The sequence below is a fragment of the Rhinoderma darwinii genome, chromosome 5 (genome assembly GCF_050947455.1).
Source record: "Rhinoderma darwinii isolate aRhiDar2 chromosome 5, aRhiDar2.hap1, whole genome shotgun sequence".
Lineage (NCBI taxonomy): Eukaryota > Metazoa > Chordata > Amphibia > Anura > Rhinodermatidae > Rhinoderma > Rhinoderma darwinii.
Genome location: NC_134691.1, coordinates 286,369,541 through 286,391,701, shown reverse-complemented (window position 1 = coordinate 286,391,701; position 22,161 = coordinate 286,369,541). Strand labels below are relative to the sequence as shown.

Here is a 22,161-nt window from a genome sequence, read left to right as displayed (position 1 = left end):
GATCTTTACAAGTTACTATGAGGATTTATATAGGGCGGAACCAACGGACATGATAGCTATTGACAAGTTTTTGGATTCAGTAGCGATGCCAAAGCTGATAGATGAGCATAGGACCCTGTTAGAGACTGCTATTACAGAAGACGAGGTGAGATTGGCTATTATATCTGCACATAACAAAAAATCCCCCGGGCCGGATGGCTTCCCTATAGAATATTATAAGCTGCTGTCTTCAGACATTGTCCCATATCTCACAAACCTTTTTAATAAGATTTACATTGAGGGTCTAACGCTTGACACATTTGCAGACGCCAGGACTATCTTACTCCCTAAAAAAGATAAGGATCCGACTCTGTCCCAATCATATAGACCCATATCACTGCTCAACCAAGATTATAAGTTACTGTCTAAAATATTGGCGACCCGAATACAGTCTTTTCTCCCAGAAGTGACACATCCTTTCCAGATGGGCTTTGTCGCGGGCAGATATACTTCCAAGAGCATCCGAGCAGTGTTTGCAGCGACGGTAGTTGCACAAGAGGAGGGTCATCCCCCAACTATGTTGCTAAGTTTAGACGCAGAGAAAGCGTTTGATAAAGTTTCCTGGCCTTTTTTGGAGGAAACTCTAAATAGACGGAACTTTGGGAACATCTTCGTGGGGTATCTGCACTCGCAGCTACTTATTAATGGTCATCTCTCTTATAAGTTGGATATATTCAGGGGCACGAAACAGGGCTGCCCGCTCTCGCCCATATTATTTATTCTGTCCTTATATCCCTTACTTTATCATATATCGTCTTCATCCATATTTAGAGGTATACCTATCGGAAACAGTGAACTAAAAGTCGCAGCATATGCTGATGATCTTCTGCTGGTGATAGAGAATCCCAGAATCAGATTGTCACCGATATTAGAGGAACTGCAGAGAATTGGTAGACTTTCGGGCTATACACTAAATATGGATAAAAGTGAGGCTTTACTACGGAAGGGCCCAGCTAGACCATTATGGACATCAGGGTGCCCCCTGAAATGGTGTGTAACAGGGCTTAAATACCTGGGAGTGCAGATAACCAGACACCCGGAAAATTTATATAAACATAATATCACGGCATATATTTCTAAACTAGAACAAACAGTTAAACTCTGGAAACACTTTTCGCTCTCGTTCATGGGACGGGCTAATATATTGAAAATGGTAGAATTCCCAAAACTTTTATATATTTTTCAGTCACTACCCCTGTATCTTAGGCCAAAGGACGAAAAATATATTAATCAATTGTACCGAGGCTTTATTTGGGCGGGAAGAAGGCCAAGGATTACGTCTCATGTCCTGAAACAGCAAAAGGGTAACGGGGGCATAAATTTCCCAGACGTTCGCACATATAATTTGGCAGCCCTTGCTAGAGTGTTATCTGACTGGGCACAACACACGGAGTATTATACCACACCACAGATAGATCAAGCATTTATACCTAATATCTCACTTATGAACAGGTTACATCTACCTTATGAACAAATACCTCAGGGGGTAAAAGGGAACTCCATTCCACTGGCCATATGGAAAACATGGAATAAAGTGCGTATGATACTACATCTGGACCCACAAGTATCACCGTCCCTTACTCTGGTTAAAAACCCAAAATTTCAGGGGGGCAACTCCCACCACACATTCACCACTTGGCAGAGAGGGGGCATAATAGACATATCAGACCTATTGCATTCTACGCAGCATACGGTGCTAACACTCGCAGAACTACAAAACAAAATTTCCAAAGGTGTCCTTTCCATTTTTTAATTATCTACAGGCACATAGTTATGCAACCTTGGTAGTGGGTAGACTCTCCCAGAATGAGTGGACGTCGTCTTTTAAAAGAATAACACTCAACCCTGGGTCGAGGTCTGCTCAGATATCAAATTCCTATAAACTCCTGCACACACCTATAGATTATACAACAACGCAATTAGGCTTGACGAAGTGGAGAGAGGATGACCCGTCCCTAACGCCCACGGTAATCTTGCAGGCTACTATTGATGCGTATAAATTTTTGCCATCGGCCAGATATATGGAAATGTAGCTGTAAGTAATCCATAGAGCATACTTGACGCCGCAGAGGGGGCATAGAATGGGGATCTACTCATCATCTGATTGTTTTAAGTGTGGGCAACCGGAGGCGAATTTATACCACTGCATGTGGCAGTGCCCACTGATTCAGAGGTTTTGGGAGAGAGTAAAAAAATTTAGCAACAGATCACATGGCGGGACCTTTTCTCTGCAGTGCCTCATGGGCACTTTTGGGTAGTACGGACTCGGATCCGCAGGAGCACACTAGAAGGGAAACTCGCATACTACACATGATAGCTGCAGCGGGTAGAAAGGCGATACTACAGGTGTGGAACCACTCACAGGCACCAACTTTCCGCATCTTTTTGGACAAGTTGTCGTTTGTGATGAAAATGGACTGGGTAGAAGCCTCACATCACAAAGAAAAACAGGTACAAAAATGTTTTCAGATCTGGGAGGGATTCATCGCGCTGTTACCACAGAATGTTAAAGATAAGATACGCACATGCTTTTGCGCAACAACATGGTACCAAAAACAAATAATGTTGGGGGAAGCTCCATTATAAAACACTGAGAAATACACTGTGGGTTTGGGGTTAGAGCAGAAACCAGATGACATGGGATAATGGGACAGGGAGAGACATGTTATTTTTGGAGGTAGAGGCGGCGGGTCTATATATGTGTTGAAAAAGTTAAGTTTAACAGTATACCACTGCAAGAGCGCCCCTGTATGGGGAGGCCTGGTATACAGAGCGAAAATTGTTGTAGGTTGAGATGTCGAATTTAATATGACATGTATAATACTGAAACCTGATGTGAATGCTGTACTGTTGTTGATAAAACGTTGTAAAATGAATAAAAACATTTAAAAAAGATAAATAAAAATTACTCAGAAATCTTGCTTTGAATCATATAAACCTATAAATCACAGAGCTGAGCTACTCTACCTCAAAGATATACAGCATTAGGGCAGATAAATTACCGGACAGGTTAGCTTTAAGAACTAGAAATGGAATAAACTCAGTTTTTGCTACATCTGAGCATATACAGCACGCATCTATATATAGAGCTGAGACACGATAGAGTACATACTTTGTATACTCAAGTAGATGTGCTTGCACATTAGCTGTTAAAATGTTTTAGATTAAATGGCAAAGTTTCCACTCTGAAAATATTGTATAAAAGTTTGTAGTATGAAGAACGGCTGCGGTGATAAATGACAATTTAGAGGGACCCATCATTACACTGTCTTCTAAATTACCTGCTGAGTCACTGCATTAACATCCCCCAGGAGACTTGCTACAGGTTTCACATTATTGCCAAGCTCTTCTGCACAAATGTCAACCTGTCAGTCATAGAAAAAATAATGATGTTGAATTCAGTAAAAGGAAACATGTTCTAAAATAAAAATGTAATATCTATGTGTTAACTCTGTGAGATCCGGATGTTCCTGAAGTGGAAATATGGAACACTTGGGAGTATATGTAGAGGATTTAAATGTCCAGAGTGGTCAAGCAGGGCTTGAAGTTTTGGTGGATCACCAGTGACCAAATCAATGGACACTAACTGATTTCAACGGGTGTCAGATAATACTACATTGCCTTGCAGTTCCCCATGTGATACGCTAATTGTGGGAGCTCCTAGCAGTGATTTGGACGCCTTATGATAAACTTGCCTCTTGGAGACCTGGAGTGGTCTTCAAGACAGAATTTTGAGGCAGACTTTCTGCTTGCAAAAAACTCTGTGTGAACCCGGCCTTAAATGGAAAAATCTGTGATAGATGATCCCCCCCTACCATAAACTTTTACCATGTCCAAGCTTCCCATTTTATGCACAAGATATAATCCGATTGAGTTGTCTTTTTATTTTGCTCACTAAAAATGACTCCCGAGTTGGTCTCCGATGTGCCTACCAACACTTGTTAACCCCTTAGTGACCAGCCCATTTTAGGCCCTAAAGACCAAGCTATTTTATTCGTTTTTCTATAGACGCATTCAAAGAGCTATAACTTTTTTATTTTTTCGTCTACACAGCTGTATGAGGACTTGTTTTTTTGCGGGATTAGTTGTACTTTTTAATAGCACCATTTTTGGGTACATATAAAATTTTTTATTAACTTTTATTTACTTTTTTTTGGGGGGTGGAATTATAAAAAATAAATTAAAAAAAAACTGAAATTCCGCCATTGTTCTATGCGTTTTTAAATTGACGCCGTTCACTGTGCGACGTAAATAACATGTTACCTTTATTCTATGGGTCAGTACGATTACGGCAATACCACATATGTAGAGGTTTTTTATGTTTTACGACTTTTGCACAATAAAAACACTTTTGAACTAAAATTATTTGTTTTTGCCTCGTCGCTTTCCAAGAGTCGTAACTTTTTTATTTTTCCATCAGTGTAGTGATTTTTTCGGCTTGTTTTCTGTGGGACGAAACGTAGTTTTGATTGGTACTGTTTTGGGGTGCATGGCACTTACTGATTCATTTTTATTACTTTTTTGGGGGGCAATGGAAAAAAACTGCAATTTCGCCATTGTTTTTTGCGTTTATTTTTTTATGGTGTTCACCTTGCAGTTTAAATTACATATTAACTTTATTAATGGAGTCATTACGGTCGCGGAGATACCATATATGTGTACTTTTATTTTATTTTTTACACTTACTAAATAAAACCACTTTTTAGGGAAAAAAAATTGATTTTTTTAATGTAATTTTTATTATTAATCTTTATTTCACATTTATTATTTATTTCACTAGTCCCACTAGGGGACTTTACTGTGCGATCTTCAGATCGCTGCTATAATGCTTTGGTATACTTCATATACCAGAGCATTATTGCCTGTCAGTGTAAATCTGACAGGCAATCTGTTAGGACGTGCCTCCGGCGCGTCCTAACAGGCATATGTCCAGGGCAGACCTGGGGGCTTATATCAAGCCCCCGGCTGCCATGACACCCCATCGGAGACCCGCGATTGCATTCGCGGGCCGCCGATGGGTGACAGAGGGAGCTCACTCCCTCTGTAAACAAAGATAAATGCCCTCGCTATTGACGGCGGCATTTAATGGGTTAAACGGCCGCGATCGAAGTAAACTTCGATCGCGGGCGTTGGAGCAGGAGCTCAGCTGTCATCAGACAGCTGAGCCCCGGCTCCAGCCTGCACGGGAGACCCGTGCAGGACTTAGACTAGGCTCACGTGAAAAGGCGTCAGCCTAGCCTAAGGCCCCTTAGTGACTCACGTGAAAAGGCGTATTGGTAGTCACTAAGGGGTTAAAAAATTAAATAAAAATAAGAAGAAAAAAAAAAAGAATGAGTGTCAGATCATGTAAAATGGTAGGTATGGATTTTAAATTTTTTTGCAATTGGAATTCTGCTTTCAAAAGAGAACACAGTTATCTTAATGGATAAGGATAGAAGACACAGAAACCATTTTGTCAGGTGAAAGTAAGATTGAGCGAAGTCTTGTATTTAATCTTCAGAAACAAAGTACACAGCCTGTGGATTGTTTATATACATTTCATCATACATACCGGACGATCTGTATGTTTTACATTCTCTTCAATAGATGTATCCCCAGGGCCGGCCTTAGGTTGGATGGTGCCCTGTGCAGGATTCTCTATTGCTGCCCTCCACAAACCAAAAATTAACCACATATATAAACACACACATACTGCAACATAAATACTGTACATACATAGAGGGACATATTTAGACAAACAGGCAAATATATATATATATATACACACACACGGATATATATATATATATATATATATATACACATACATACATATATACACACACACACACACACACACAGTGCAGATAATGTAGTAGATGTCACCTGCAGTCCGATGTAACACCACAGATATCACACTCTGATAACTATACCCACACATATATAAGAGGCATACATATATACACACACTACAAAGACATATATACACACAATCTCTCCTTGCTGACAGTCTCACAGGCTCGTTTCCTGCGGGTGTGTAACGATGAGGAGAGGACAAAGCAGAAGCAGAGCCCAGTGATGCCCCCTACATGCTGGGAGGGTGCAGCGGCCTGTGCACTCGCATTGGTCGCACACCCCTAAGGCCAACCCTGTGTATCCCACATATCACATTTTAAAAGCAGGTCTATACGAGTACAATTTTGTGGAGGTTCATAAAGTTTTCACAGTTAAGATGTTTTATTTTTATATCAATTTGCAATGTATATCTGTAGCCAAAACAAACATATTCCTGACCTGAATAATCTTTACATCTGGTCGAAATCGTGGCGAAAGACCAAAGTGCAAAATCCAGTTCAGTCTTGCACCCAACAGCAGGATAACATCAGCATTCTGCAATGCACTGGTACAAAAAAAACAAATGACATATTGTCTGTACATATCAAGTAGAGTAGTGCAGGGCCTCCTGCACTTTGTCTGCCCTTAACTTTGTTCTTCTAACTAGGACTGTAAAAAATATAATGTGATAAGTCATTATGTAATTGCATGTACCTTTTTTTTTTAATTAGAAAAACTCCATTCAAAATAACATAATTAACCCAAGATTCATACTACTAATTTATCTAGTCAATACTATAAAAAAGTACAAAATTAAAAATATATTATACAAAATACACTGTAAAAGCTAAAAAAAAAAAAAAAAAACACCCACAAAAAAAAAAGAGAGCGGATGGTCCCGACACGGTATTTTGCCGCAATGCTGTGAATAGTCCTTGTAAGGGCTGGTTAACCTTTTGGGAAACGCAGGGTTGTATCAGCTAGTTTAGAAATTAATAATAATAGTTTATAAACCATCAGCATAAGTAATAAACCATCAGTAGGAACCTATATCATTGGGAATGATTGTGTTTTAATGCCATTATATCTTCCTAGCAAAAGTCAGAAAAGTGAATGGCAGTTACAGAAGCAGCTTAGCACGCGAGCTATGCTGTTTTCGTAACTCCCAAACATGTAACATTTTTCATGGTCAGAATTCAGCCGCAACACAGCGGCAAAATGGAGTTTAGGGGGCCCCGTTCTGGAGATAGCTGTAGATAGATACAGGTCCCACCACTGGGACCCACTCACAGTGGTGGGACCTGCATCGATCTGACATATCCTCTGGATATGTCAGAAATGTCTCTCATGGGAAAACCCCTTTAAGCTTTTTTTTTTTTTTATGCTTCTTTTGAGGCATGTTCATAGTGTCAATGGAAAATAAGCTCCAAAAATGTCTCAAGAAGTGACATGCTTCTACTTTTTACAAGCCTTTTTTTAATAGAGCTTTTTTTTAATTCAGCAGCGTAAAAAATATGCCTCATGTGAACAGCACAGTGTATTTTTCATTGAAATCAAAGGAAAACTGTTTGCAGGTTAATTTCAAGTGTATTTTGGAGCGTAAAACGAGGCTTTTACACTTCAAAATCAGCCTGAAAATATGCAGTGTGAACATACCCTTAGTCATAGGGGGTCAGACATTGACTTACAGGGTAACTATCTATAGGTGGCACTAGAGAGACCGTTTTCTTTCATCTGGAAAGGAGCTAATAGATAGCATATTTGTGAAACATTATTTCAATGGAATTTCCACCTAAAATGTAAAAACCTCCATATACAAGTAAACATGAATTTACAGCACAGACAAAAGATTAGTATTCATGTTTCCTTGCTATGGTCATTTAAAAAAAAAAAAAAAAAAAGTGACAACAGGAAGTTCAGATACATTGGTTGTCTATTTTTAATTAATGTTCTTGCATGGCAAACTGTACATTTTGTCAATATGCCAAATCAAAGATGACAACCAATATGGCGACACTTTCTGCTGTCCCTTTTGCAAAAATGGCCACCATAACAAAAATTTTTTTTTACTATTTCTGTAAGTAAATACAACATAATTAGCAAACTTATATATATATATATATATATATATATATATATATAGCCATTTTTACATTTTGGGTGATAATCCTACTAAAGACAGGATTATTTGAGGCTCTAATTAGGGATATCTATTTTATTTTTGCATCGGAAATGGGAACGAGTTCCAGCAAATGGCTTGTTCACAAAAGAAAATATTTGGTACAGTTCTGAAGAGCGACATTATTAGTCAATCATGAATACAAAAATGGACTTGCAAATTAATAAGTAGTATTGATCAAGTGATTAAATAAAATCCTGTAAAAATACCTGGACCTTGCCGCAGAAACACAAAGTGGATGATTGTCAGGGACAACGCCTTTGCCCATTGGAGTGGGCAAGAATGGCAGTCCACATTCATCCACCAATCTTCCAATGCTGTTCTCTGCACGGGAGAACGCAGCACCTTAAATATATGAACTAAAGTTAGAAAAAATGCACATCGTGTTATGTATAAATACAAAAGAACTACTATTCATAACTGTATATTCCTTACATAACTAAGCGTGAACAACTACTATAAGGCCAGGACCACACACAGTTCTGAAAATTAGAATTTGAGGGGGATTATTGGATGTTGCATTAAAGGAATTGCTCTTATCTAGCAATAAAGTGCTGCCAAAACCTTCTGCCACAGACAGATATCATAGTTGTATCCTTATGACTGAGTTTAACAAGCACCAAATAAAGTGTACATTTTACAGATATTTATATAAGGCCCCATGCACACAACCGTAGTGGTATGTACGGCCGTGATTTTCTGCTCGGACGGCCGCGGAGTGTCACCCGCAAATCGCGAGCCGTGCACATGGCGGCGTGCATTCATTTCTATGAGCCTGGAACGGAAAACACGGCTGCAATAAGACATGTCCTATCTTTTCGCGCTCCAGGCTCCTGGGCAATGAACAGACCGTGGAAACCACGGTCGTGTGCATGGGCCCATACAAATCAATGGGACCGCAATTCACCCGCAGATGAATTGCGGCCGCAAAAACACGTTCGTGCGCATGGGGCCTAAGTATTCCCACTAATGTGAAATTAATATGCCTAGTACCACTCAAAACCTGAAATAAATCTGGTGTGACTGCAATTAATCCTAACAGCCCATAGGGTACAGTATTTTCACGTGACAGATCTGAATAGGGTTATAGAAATCCATGCACATACTGAAATTTCTGCAATAAAGTCGTCAAGTGTGAACATGGACCACAGTGCGCTGACAGATGAGGAGTTGTTTTATGCCAACACGGTAGGAAGTCGAAAGGATCACTGCTTGCAAAATGTATACATTGGGGCAGATTTACAAACGTATTTACTCCAATTTTCAAATGTTTGTACGGCCATGATTATCGGATGCCAGCTCTCTGCCAGATCCTGGATATGCAAGGCCCTTTACGAATTGGTTTACACTTGTAGTCATTTGTTTTGTGGTGTGGGTTAAATCCTTCACTATATTGTTATCTTTATGGTTTCTTTAAAGAGGGCCTGTCACCTCTCCTGATATTTCTATTTTAGTAAATACTTATGTTCTAGAATTTTTATTTAATGAGGAATCCATTTTTTTAGAACTCTGCATTGTGCCATTCCTCTGTTATTCCTCCTAGAAATTAATGACTAAATTGAATACTGGGTGTGGTTTGTTCCCACACATTCTCACGCTGTTAGAACTGATTGGACATTGTCAGCGTGTGTCGAGACTCCCCCCCCCAACTGGTATCACCCTGTCGTCAATCTATTCATACAATTCTAGGAGGATTTTGAAACACAATAAAACAGATTATGGAAAAAGGAAATCTAGTCATGTACCTTTCCCAACTATTATCAATGGGTTCTGGGCACTTTTCAGCTCTGCAACAGCTTTCTGTATTTCTGATAAGTCAGCCAAGCTGATAGGAGGTGGCAAACAGCATTCTGTAAACCTTGGGAAAAAAAAAAAAAAAAAAAGAAGATATGAATATATATATATATATATATATATATATATATATATATATTACACACACACCACAAATACTTCAATTAGATTATAGCAACAACAGGGTCAACATCGTGCATGTACAAATTTAAATTAATCTAAGCATTTAAAATGGATGTTCCTTCAATGAGAAAGGAGATTTCATAGAGAATTAATACATTTGCACCAACTTTATTTAAGAATGTTGTATTATGAATGAAGGGGGTTTTCCACCACAGAGATAACATATTACTAGGATATTTATGATAGCCCATGATCTATCAATTCACAGAGACAACACTTTCATTCATGTGCAACAATAATCTTCAGATGGTTATCAGGTAGAAGATGACTGCCATCCATCACTATAAACTGCTTACATACTGAGCCTGTAGATCCCTGGAAACCTAAAATTTAGTTTAAAGGGAACATATCACCTATATTTTTTATAATAATTAAAACCAGATACATTAAAAAAAAAAAACACACTAGACAAAAATAAAAGATATAGAACAACTCAGAGGCAGTGCAGATTTCCAGCTAAATGCACAAAAGTAGCACATGTATGGATACCAATCCTGCTACGTGTGTAAAGTGCAAGGTGCAGTAAATGCATGGCTTCCCTATCACAGGGACTGCCTATGGGTAGCCACCAGATACATGTATTTTAACGGCTGCATATATACCATACAGAAACAAAGAAAAGAGCAGGTAATGCATATATGGCAATACAGTCACAAAGACAATAGAACAAGAAGGTGTGTGTGCGCGCGCAACTATATTCGATCATGGAGTTACCAATACAAATAATGTAATTGTACAAAGGAATGCTATTACCGCTAGAAAAGATATATGGAACGTAAGTCACTATATGGAATAAGAAGGTTCATACAAAGAGAAGTGTACAGTGTCACCGGCCGCCTGTACATCATGGGGCGGGAAGGGATTCAGTCAGTGATCTCATCAGTACGACCTATACTGTATGTCTATGGTAATTGCTTGATGCACCTCTTAGCAATGGATGAGGCTAAACTCTAAACCCAGGGGTGTTCACAAACTAATCATCATGTAGCGTAGACCATCTTTAATTCTATAATAAACATACCTCACGGCACTTCTATCAATCATTTTGTTCACAAAGTCTCCTGGAATATCGATATAGCATGCACCAGGCCGGCCGTACATGCTGGTTCTAACAGCCTGGGGGAAAAAAAAATAAAATGCTGCATATTTATCTTATAGACTGATCATTAGTCACATGTGAACCATTTTAGGCCCTGTCCACGTCGGAGTCGAAGGTTCCATTAGGAGACTTTGTCGCAGATTGCATGGGTTTTGACGGGACGCTCTGACAGAAACCCGACGGAACCCACTAGTCAATGGGTTCCAACATTTGTGACGGATCTGGCAGATCCCGTTTTTCGTTGTGCTGCTCATATGACAGAGAAGAACAGAAAGCCTTGAAGCAGATTTGAACAGAGCCTAAGGGTATGTTCACACGCCCTATTTACAGACGTAATTCGGGTGTTTTAGGCCTCGAATTACGTCCGAAAATACGGCTCCAAACATCTGCCCATTGAAATCAATGGGGTTACGATGTTCTGTGCACACAGACTTTTTTTTTTTTTTACGCACCGCTGTCAATAGACGGCCGCGTCAAAGTGGTGCATGTCACTTCTTGAGACGTAATTGGAGCCGTTTTTCATGGACTCCATTGAAAAACAGCTCCAATTACGTCAGTAATTGACGCCGCGAAAAACACGAGTACGAGCAATTACATCTGAAATTCAGGAGCTGTTTTCGCCTGAAAACAGCTCCGTAATTTCAGGCGTATTGGATGCTGCCGTGCGAACATACCCTAAGCTACAGGTCTGGAAATAAAGAAAATATTGATAAATAATAAATCTATTATTGAATAATTATAAATAATGCCCTGATGGAGCGGTGCTAAAAAGCAGCGAAGCACTGAGGAAAATAAATAGCATCACCTATAGGTACTTACATATTTATCCACTCATGGCTGGATAGTTGCTATGAATAACATACCTTTTCAACCACAGATGGTATGGCTTCCAAGCTGCTAGGTCTAGCAGAGAATTTACTATAGAGTCTACAGGTTTCAACCTAAAAAGTAATAAAGACAATTATTTCATGCTTTCAACTTCACTGGTGGTAGCCCCTAGTAGGAACCCATCTCGGTAACATCTACTATATTCACGTATTAGACCACGTGCTCATGTAATTCCCAAACAATGAGAAGGAACACAGATTTATACCTGAGGGAATTCTTGGAAAGCACCCAGTGTTTCCTGATTAGTATCTGAAGACCCTCCCAAGACGATGACCGGCCTAAAAGAAAAATGTGGCACCATAATTAAACATCATCATTAACGCTTGCCACAACTCTCAAGACCTGCCCTCTTCATTCTGACAAATTTGTATTGGTTGGAAAAAGTGGCACAGGATCTTCATAAATATGGCATAGCACTAAAATCTGAGACAATTGCAGTGACCAACTCTTTACACATGAAAGTAAATATATTCTGGAGTCTGCATGATGCACCTCTATAGAATTGGTTTCATTCCACTAAAGTAACAGGAGGGTATGCTGCTGGATAAGCTTATTAAATTGTATATCTGCTTGCAATAATGTAACCATTCTGATATGTCAGTGAGGTCCGTCAGGAATAATCGGTATCCGGTAAAAATGCATCCGGCATAGCCGTTATGGATCTAGTATGAACGGAAGTCATGCTGCTAATGTGAACAGAGCATTCGTTTTTAGTGAATAGTAGTGTATTTAGCAGGATCATCATGTGTTTAAAGTGAACATACCCGAAACCAGCAGCACAAATAATACGATGCGTTTTCCAAATATATTTGGGAATGCTTAATGGAAACAATGTTCGATACTAAAGAAAGTTGGCACTGGACCCTTCTCAACGACAATGATTCGGAATGTCTTTTGACCCTTTACATTTTTCACATTTTGTTCTGTTGGGGCCTTGTGCTAAAATAAAATTCTAGTTTTTCCCCATCATTCTGCAATCAATACTCCATAATGACAAAATGAAAAAGAAAGAAAAAAAATGAAAATATTGCATTGACATAAGTATTCAGACCCTTTACTCGGTACTTAGTTGAAGCACCTTTGGCAGCGATAACAGCCTCCAGTCTTCTTGGGTATGAGGTCACAAGGTTTGAACACCTGGATTTGGGGATTTTCTGCCATTCTTCTCTGCAGATCCTCTGAAGCTCTGTCAGGCTGGATGGGGATCGTCACGGTCCTTGGGTATGTGTACCCACTGGGCTGTACCACCGTAGCGGGATAGCAGCTGGCCAACAGAGTACCAAGTCAATATATAAATAGTCCAAGCACAACTTTACCTGTAGTGGTTCAGACAGTAGCAACGGTTAGGCACAGATTGGACCTTGACAGCAGACACCAGACGCGGTGTAACACAGCAGGCGAAACTGGTGGCACAACACGACTCCAACAGGTTTAAGGCACGTGAACAAATAGCACGGGATACAGGGTACAGGGCACAGTAACAACGGGAAAAAGATAACACTAAGGGACCATTTTCAAAACTAACATAGGAAAACACAACAACACTCAGGCACCGAGCAAGGCCCTTCTTATAGTCCAGGGTGATCATGGGCTAATTGATAATTCCCATCTGCGGGCCAGCGCTCACAGATCCATGGCTGCGGCCGCCGGGGGGTGAGTAATCCCGACGGTCCGCGGCCATGGATGCTACAGGGACAGCCATTTTCAGGTCTCTCCAGAGATATTAGAATGGGTTCAAGTCAATGACATTCACAGAGTTGTCCCAAAGTCACTCTTGTGTTGTCTTGGCTGTGTGCTTAGGGCAGTGGTTCCCTGAGAACTGTCCAGGGGTGCAGCGACACTCTGCTCATCCACTGCAAAAAAAAAAAATATATATATATATTTTTTTGCTACAAGCTACGCCCCCGACGTTGTAGCAGACGTGACGCGTGCACATGTTACGAGTAACGCCCACCGCTACAAGTCTGACGGAGGGAGAGGAGCCATTAAGTGCAGGGTAAGTCTTTTTTTTTCTGCTTTAGTTTGTTACCAATTGTGTGAGAAATGGAGCCAGGGGAATGCCGGAAGTTGTAATCATCTCCTCTTATACCTCCTCCCTGTAATGTCCTCTGATATCACATAACAGTCTGGACAAGCTTGGAGTTGTAGTTCTCTCCACTTATACCCTTCCCTGTAATGTCCTCTTATATCCCTTAATAACAGCCTGGACATGCTGGGAGTTGTTGTTCTTATACCTCCTCCTTCTGTAAACTCTCTCTATCACATAACATCCAGGACATGCTGGGAGTTGTAGTTCTTATACCTCCTTATTTATTCCTTCCCCAGGAGTAAGCAGACTTTCTCTCTGTGATGGTCACTTTCCTAGAGGGGCAGATGGTCATTTTACTGAGGGGGGGACTGAGGCTGATGGCCACTTTACTGGGGGGGGGGGGGACTTATGGCCTCTTTACTGAGTGGTCATTATACGGTGAGTGGGGGGGCTGATGGTCATTTTACTGTGAGTGGGGGGGGGCTGATGGTCATTTTACTGTGAGTAAAGGAATTTTGAGGCAGATTTTTAGTTTCTGCCTTACAAAAAAACACTGTGTGAACATACCCCAAGAGTGTAGTGCTTGTTTTTAGCCATTTTTTGTCGTTTTGTAACCAATTTTTGGTAGGGGTGCCCTGAGATTTTTATTTTTTTTCCTGGGGTGCCTCGAGCCTGAAAAGGTTGGGAAACTCTGGCTTAGGGTCATTGTCTTGTCGGAAGCTGAGCCTGCGGCCCAGAGCACTCTGGATCAGGTTTTCATTAACAATATCTCTGTACTTTGCTCTATTCATCTTTCCCGCAACACTGACCAGTCTCCCTGTCCCAGCCGCTGAAAAACATCCCCACAGCACGATGCTGCCATCCCCATGCTTCACTATAGGGATGGTATCGGGCAGATGAGAAGCAGTGCCTGGTTCTCTTCATACAAGACGCGAAGAAATGAGGCCAAAAAGTTCAATCTTGGTTTCATCAGACCACAGAATCTTGTTTCTCACAGTCAGAGTCCTTTAGGTGTTTTTCTGCAAACTCCAGGCGGGCTTTCATGTGTCTTTCATGGAGTAGAGGCAACCCTGCCATAAAGCCCAAATTGGTGGAGTGCTGATTTGATTATTGACCTTCTGGAAGTTTCTCCCATCTGCACACAAGATCTTTGAAGCTCAGCCAGAGTGACCATTGGATTCTTGGTCACCTCCCTTAGGCTAAATTTACACGGGCGTTGCGCATCTCGGACATGAAAAACAGCAGTTTTTCACATCCGAGGTGAATCCGTGCTCTGCGCTGCGGGACGCGATATCACGCATCCCAATAGACTAGAGTCTATGGAGGGATGCGTGAAAAAAATAGGACATGTCCCATTTACTCACGGACCCTTCACACGGTCCGTTGAAACAACGGCCACATTGAATTATGCAGGTCTGTGTGACGGCCGTTGTTTCACTGAAGTGCAGCAGAATTTTTTTTTTTACCCTTCTCCAGATCTGTGCCTCCACATTATCCCATCTCTGAGCTCTACTGGCAGTTCTTTCATCCTCGTGGCTTGGTTTTTGCTCTGATATGCATGGTCAGACCTTATGAGACCTTATATAGGCAGGGGTGTGTCTTTCCAAATCATGTCCAATCAAATTAATTTACCACAGGTGGACTCCAATCAAGGTGTGGAAACATTTCAAAGATGATCTAGAGAAATGGGAGGCCCTCAGAGCTAAAATTTCAAGAGTCAGGGTATGTTCACACACACTATTTACGGACGTAATTCAAGCGTTTTAGCCCCGAATTACGTCCGAAAATGCGCCTCAATAGCGTCGGCAAACATCTGCCCATTCATTGTAAAAAAGGCGGGGCGTAAAAAAAGACGCCCGCGTCAAAGAAGTACCTGTCACTTCTTGGGACGTAATTGGAGCCGTTATGCATTGACTCCAATGAAAAGCAGCTCCAGTTACGTCCGTATTGGACGCGGCGTTCAAGCGCCTGCACATGCCGTTACGGCTGAAATGACGGGGCTGTTTTCTCCTGAAAACAGCCCCGTAATTTCGGCCGTTACGGACGCTGTAGTGTGAACATGCCCTCATAGTAAAGGGTCTGAATACTTATGTCCATGCAATGTTTCAGTTTATTATTTTTAATACATTTGCAAAAACCTCTTATTATGGGGTATGGAGTGCAGAATGATGGGGGGGGGGGAATTAATTATTTTTTTATTTTAGCACAAAGTCGCGACATAACAAAATGGTTATGTCATAAATATCCGAGATGGGGGGGGTCTCCTTTATTAAAATAGCATTATCATGTTATTGGCAAAGGTTTCTAAGAATCATACAGAAATATCCCGCTAGGTGCAGAAATACAATAGATCTTACCAGCAGTTCATGTTAGAATTTGCCATGCCACTAAGAGCATTAATAAGCCCAGGTCCAGACACTACGAGGCACACAGCAGGTCTGAAAATGTAAAATAAATCTGGATTAATAGAGGCCATATGTGACTGTTCAGTATAATGATGCACAATAATCATTTACAATCCTTTTGTAAAGTGTTGCGATTATTCTGGACATATTGAAATATGTGTAGTTGTTACATAGTATTTGTATCCATAAGTGGGAAACCGTACGGTATACAAATTATTCAAGTATCCAAAATACATGCCTGCAACAAATATACAGTACATCAGAATTCAATCTGTCCAGCCCTATAGTCCTGATGGCCTTGCACCCACTATAAATAGTCCTAGGGTTACATGCTCACGTTGCATATTTTTCTGCGGAAAATACGCAGCAAATCCGCTATTTTGCGTCAGTATTTGTAAGCCAAAACCAGGAGTGGGTCCTAAACAGAAAAGGTGCAAATGCTTCCATTATACTTTTTCTCTCTTTATCTTCCACTTGGCTTACAAATACAAAATACTAATCAGAACACCTCCGTGAGAAAGTGGCCTTAACATATATTTTAATGTGGAAGGCGTAAATTCACGGATAAGAAAATCCCAAGAATTCAAGAACTCATTGGGAAAAAAATCTCAGATCATTAAAATGGGCATAACCCAGTGGCACTGCTGAATTTTACTAAATTGGCATCTGTTCGTGCCCACATTTTTAATGCCGCTTACAACTAATTTTGGTGGAAATTGCACAGGTTGTATCTAAAATGTATACATACCAGCATTGCAACATTTGCCTTCTCACCACAAAAAAAAAAAAAAAAAAAAAACAACAGGTGAGAAAAGTTGTACATGTACTTTTCAACCTCATTTATCAAAGGGTAAAAAAAATATGCAAATTAGCGGTGCAAGTGTACATAACGGGCATACAAACAAATTCAAACAATTCCAATGCCTTTTTTTTTTAATTTGGATTTTTGAAAATTAATCTGTCATTGATATGGCAGAGTGATATAGGGTAGGCGGAGGGATTTGTACACATATCTTTTGTCTCAGTCATGCAAGTTGCATGATTGAGAAACCAACCTTTGATTTCCCCGGCACCGTGGTCACAAGTGCCAATCCCTGCTCTGTGACAGCTCTAGCAGCCAATCAGAAGACTGCTAGAGCCGTGATTCAGAGCATCAAGTGTCCACCTATTGGCACTTGCGATGGCGGTGCTGGGGGAGAATTAAACATTGTTTTCTTGGTGCATGATAGAGACAAATGGTATGTTTACAATGCCCTTCTCCTACCCTATATTGCTCGGTCAGCAGTTTGGAGTCCTCAAAACAGCTGACAGATTCCCGTTAAGGCTGGGTTCACACGACCTATTTTCAGACGTAAACGAGGCGTACTATGCCTCGTTTTACGTCTGAAAATAGGGCTACAATACGTCGGCAAACATCTGCCCAGTCATTTGAATGGGTTTGCCGACGTACTGTGCAGACGACCTGTAATTTACGTGTTGTCGTTTGACAGCTGTCAAACGACGACGCGTAAAATGACTGCCTCGTCAAAAGAAGTGCAGGACACTTCTTTGCAACGTAATTTGAGCTGTTCTTAATGGAACTCAATGAAGAGCAGCTCAAGATTTACGGCTGTCAGAGAAGCCTCGCAAAATGCGAGGAGGAGGAATTACGGCTGAAACGACGCAGCTGTTTTCTCCTGAAAACAGTCTGTCTTTTCAGACGTAAAAGCCAGCTGCAGTGTGCACATACCCTAAGGGTATGTTCACACGCACTAATTCCGGACGTAATTCGGGCGTTTTTGCCCCGAATTACGTCCGAAAATAGCGCCTCAATAGCGCTGACAAACATCTGCCCATTGAAAGCAATGGGCAGACGTTTGTCTGTTCACACGAGGCGTATATTTACGCGCCGCTGTCAAATGACGGCGCATAAATAGACGCCCGCGTCAAAGAAGTGACCTGTCACTTCTTTGCCCGTAATTGGAGCCGTTATTCATTGACTCCAATGAATAGCAGCGCCAATTACGTCCGTAATGGACGCGGCGTTCAAGCGCCTGCACATGCCGTTACGGCTGAAATTACGGGGATGTTTTCAGGCTGAAACATACCCTAAGAATAAAAAAAAAAAAATATTCTGATGACATGTTGAGTCACATGTAAAAAAAGAAGAGAGAAAAAGACTCATGTGCAAGCAATATACATGAGACATTGAATTTGAAGGTTTAGCCATTTTTATTTTACGGCCAGTCCGTACATTTTGTATATGTGATGAGAAGTTCTTACAAGACATTCAATATAAACAGAGTAATCGCACAATGTGCTGGAAATTATGTACAATTTAATTATATTGCAGCCTGTTTTTTATCCCTAGTCCCAGATTTCTGCTTACCGGCCTGTGAGGTATCCTACAGCGGAGGCTGCATAGCAAGCCTGAAATACAAACCAAGACAAAGAGCATTTATAAAGCAGGGAAGAATGCATGTGTATGGTATAATAAAAGTCCATCCCTTTTTATGCGCAAATAGAAGTACAGCAAAAGGATAGCGAGGACCACATCTCCTACACAATCTGATTGGCGCTGGAATGTAGATGACAGCAGTGGTTTTTATTTTGAAAAACGATCATTTTTGAGCAAGATATGAGCTAGTTTAGATTTATGCTAATTCGTTTCTTAATAGACAACTGGGCGTGTTTTAACTTTTGACCAAGTGGGCGTTGTAAAGAGAAGTGTATGATGCTGACCAATCAGTGACCAAGCAGCGTCATACACTTCTCTCCATTTGTACTCAGCACAATGGCGGCTTCAGAATTAAAGGGGTACTCCAATCATTACTCTTTTCAACTTTTTCCCTGCACAGCGGCGCTCCCGTCTACACGTTGTGCAGGGAATTACAACACAGCTCTATTCTGAGAATTGGTGTGGGTTCCGGCAGTCAAAATATTGGAGAAAACCCCTTTAATTACCATTTTGTCGCTATTTTATTTCTAATACAGCCCTCCTGAAATCACGTCCTGACAGTCAGATGCTTGTGAGACACAACAGTACTTACAGCTTGCTCATTTCTCATGCCCACATACTTGATCCCAGCAACTTGAGCAGCAATCGCGACTTCAACGATAGGAATTCCAACAATACCAAACATATATTTTACATTCTGAAACACAAACACAATTCATAACATTACAGAAAAGAGGAGCTGTATTTTACAATAATGGGAATGACTTTTTTTAGTAACAATTGTACACAGAGATTATTTTCAACAATGGGAATTATGCACAGATTATTTAATTGGACATTAATTTGGCTGGGGTAAAAATGTCACCACAATCCCAGTTTTAGGCTCTGTTCACACTTGCATTTTCTACTTTCCATCAGCAGCACCGGTGTTCTTGTTTGCAAGAATATTGAGTTTGTGGCCATATTATTGCGGTCAAAAATACCGAAAACCTGACATAAAATTTTGCAGATTTCATTAGACGTCAATAAGGTCAGTCAAGATTCCTTGTGATCCAATTGCTCTGTTGGTACATTTATTGCCCTGCCCATCCAGCTAACTCCACCCCCTTTTGAAAAGCGACGAGAGTTATGAAGTCACAATTTCTAGCACAAATATGGTACGCAACAAAAACAACAACTTTAATGCCACAAAAGTGCCGTAGAATCATTGATTTCCCCACGTAGTTCTTATACCAGCTGAAACGTAGAGAGGAACTGTAAGGCTGGGTTCACACGACCATGTTACGGACCGAACACACTGCAGAGAGCCGGGCTCCTAGCATCATAGTTATGTACGACGCTAGGAGTCCCTGCCTCTCCATGGAACTACTGTCCCGTACTGTAACCATGTTTTCAGTACGGGACAGTTGTCCTGCAGCGAGGCAGGGACTCCTAGCGTCGTACATAACTATAATGCTAGGAGCCCGGCTCCCTGCACTGTGTTCGGTCCGGGACTTCGGGCCAAAATACGTTCCGTCCATTACGGACGTAACATGGTCATGTGAATACAGCCTTAGGGTATGGTCACATGGCTTATGTTCGGCCATTATTCCAGGCGAAAAATCGGACGCAGAACGCCTCCAAACATCTGCCTATTGATTTCAATGGGAAAAACAGCGTTCTGTTCCGACACGGGCCGCGTAAAAAAACGGCCACGAAAAAGTGCATGTCACTTCCTGGGACGTTTTTGGAGCCGATTTTCATAGACTCTATACAAAAACTGCTCCAAAAACAGCCGTTAAAAACACCACAAAAAAAACACATCTGAAAATCGGGAGCGGTTTTCCCTTGAAAACAACTCCGTATTTTTAGAAGTTTTTTGTTTTGTGTGTGCACATACCCTAATGGTATATTCACACGCAGCAGATTTGTTGAGATATTTCTGTCCCATACAGCTGAACGGGGTTTGCAGAAATCCATGCACATACTGCAGAAAAAAAGCAAAAAAAAAACAAAACACATTTAGATGTATGGAAGGGATTTTCAAAAATGTCTGCAACTAATCTGCTGCGTGAACATATCCTAAAGTGCCCTCATATAGGTTAGTGCTGCAGCCCCTTCATTCTCAGGATAGGTGGGGTCCCACATTTATCTACCATCACTTTATGAGATGGCAAACCCCTTCATATCACTAAATCAGATGTGGAACTACAGGTCTCAGCATGCACTTGCAACAACATCACAAAATGCAATGTACTAATCCCATTAGTCTAGTGTAAATTACATACATAAATTACTTTTAACAAACCCTTACGACATCTTTAAGAGTCTGCTTCCCAAGAAGTTCTGCAGCAGCTACTGTTACAATTCAGTGATCTAAACCCATAAAACTCGATAACGGATCTTACTTGTGCAGCCAAAGCTTCTGCAATGATCTGTGCCCCGGTAACAGGCTCCTGAGATGCCATGTCTTCTGCTCGGTGACCCCTGCTCTGTAGAACCTACTTCCTTGCGCTGTCCCTATGAGACGTCAGTTCCACGCCCCCTAGCGATATGACTGTAGGAAAGCTGTATAGAACGCAATAAAGGGGCGGGTACAAGATGTCACTGTACCAATCAGACGCAAGGTACCGCCCATTTCCGTTATCTCAACCAATAACCAAAATTCACCAGCAGGGGGCGTAACAGTACAACGTCCAAAACAGATCGGTGTCAAGGGTGACTGGTATGTAGCGATCAGGATCATAATACACGTGGTTGTAAATGATTAGTGATTCAATAATTCAGATTGTTCACTTTGTGCTTTGGTCTTTGTAGCTGATTTTATTCGTGTCCCGTATTGCCATCCCCACTGCCCTAGGTAATGATGCCCGGTGCTGTATTTGTGTACCTTAGCCCTGGTGTCCTTAGGTGCCCTGGTTCCTTTTGTCCAGTCGTTTAGTTCCCCAGTCTTTGTTCTCCCTGGGGTTAGTGATCCAGTCCCTAATGTACAGTGATCTATGGCCAGTTCCTGATGACCAGCGCTTCAGATCCTCATCCCCCTGTAGATAGCGCCATACAGCCTCCCCTGTAGATGTAGATAGCGCCATACAGCCTCCCCTATAGATTGTGCCATACAGCCTCCCCTGTAGATAGCGCCATACTGCCCCCCTGTAGATAGCGCCATACAGCCCCCCTGTAGATAGCGCCATACATCCCCCCCTGTAGATAGCGCCATACATCCCCCCCTGTAGATAGCGCCATACATCCCCCCCTGTAGATAGCGCCATAAGCCCCCCCTGTAGATATCGCCATACAGCCTCCCCTGTAGATATC

At 41.3% G+C, this 22,161-nt stretch overlaps 2 protein-coding genes across 3 annotated transcripts in view; one reads left to right on the top strand and one right to left on the bottom strand.

Annotated features, from left to right (window-relative positions):
* The window catches only part of HACL1 (2-hydroxyacyl-CoA lyase 1), a 38,795-nt gene extending 17,434 nt beyond the window's left edge, over positions 1 to 21,361 (bottom strand). The window contains exons 1-11 of the mRNA XM_075827239.1: positions 21,255 to 21,361; positions 19,460 to 19,564; positions 18,799 to 18,839; positions 16,383 to 16,463; positions 12,202 to 12,274; positions 11,972 to 12,049; positions 11,031 to 11,125; positions 9,778 to 9,890; positions 8,242 to 8,377; positions 6,313 to 6,418; positions 3,321 to 3,404 (exon numbers count right to left, since the gene is read on the bottom strand). Of these exons, the coding sequence (XP_075683354.1) occupies positions 3,321 to 3,404; positions 6,313 to 6,418; positions 8,242 to 8,377; positions 9,778 to 9,890; positions 11,031 to 11,125; positions 11,972 to 12,049; positions 12,202 to 12,274; positions 16,383 to 16,463; positions 18,799 to 18,839; positions 19,460 to 19,564; positions 21,255 to 21,314 (972 nt within the window). The 5' untranslated portion in view covers positions 21,315 to 21,361. The remainder of the gene's footprint in view (positions 1 to 3,320; positions 3,405 to 6,312; positions 6,419 to 8,241; positions 8,378 to 9,777; positions 9,891 to 11,030; positions 11,126 to 11,971; positions 12,050 to 12,201; positions 12,275 to 16,382; positions 16,464 to 18,798; positions 18,840 to 19,459; positions 19,565 to 21,254) is intronic.
* Positions 21,362 to 21,495: 134 nt separating this feature from the next.
* Positions 21,496 to 22,161, top strand: part of BTD (biotinidase) — a 46,329-nt gene continuing 45,663 nt past the window's right edge. For both annotated transcript variants that reach the window (XM_075828622.1, XM_075828620.1), the window contains exon 1: positions 21,496 to 21,571. The gene's annotated coding sequence lies outside the window, so the exon portion shown is untranslated. The remainder of the gene's footprint in view (positions 21,572 to 22,161) is intronic.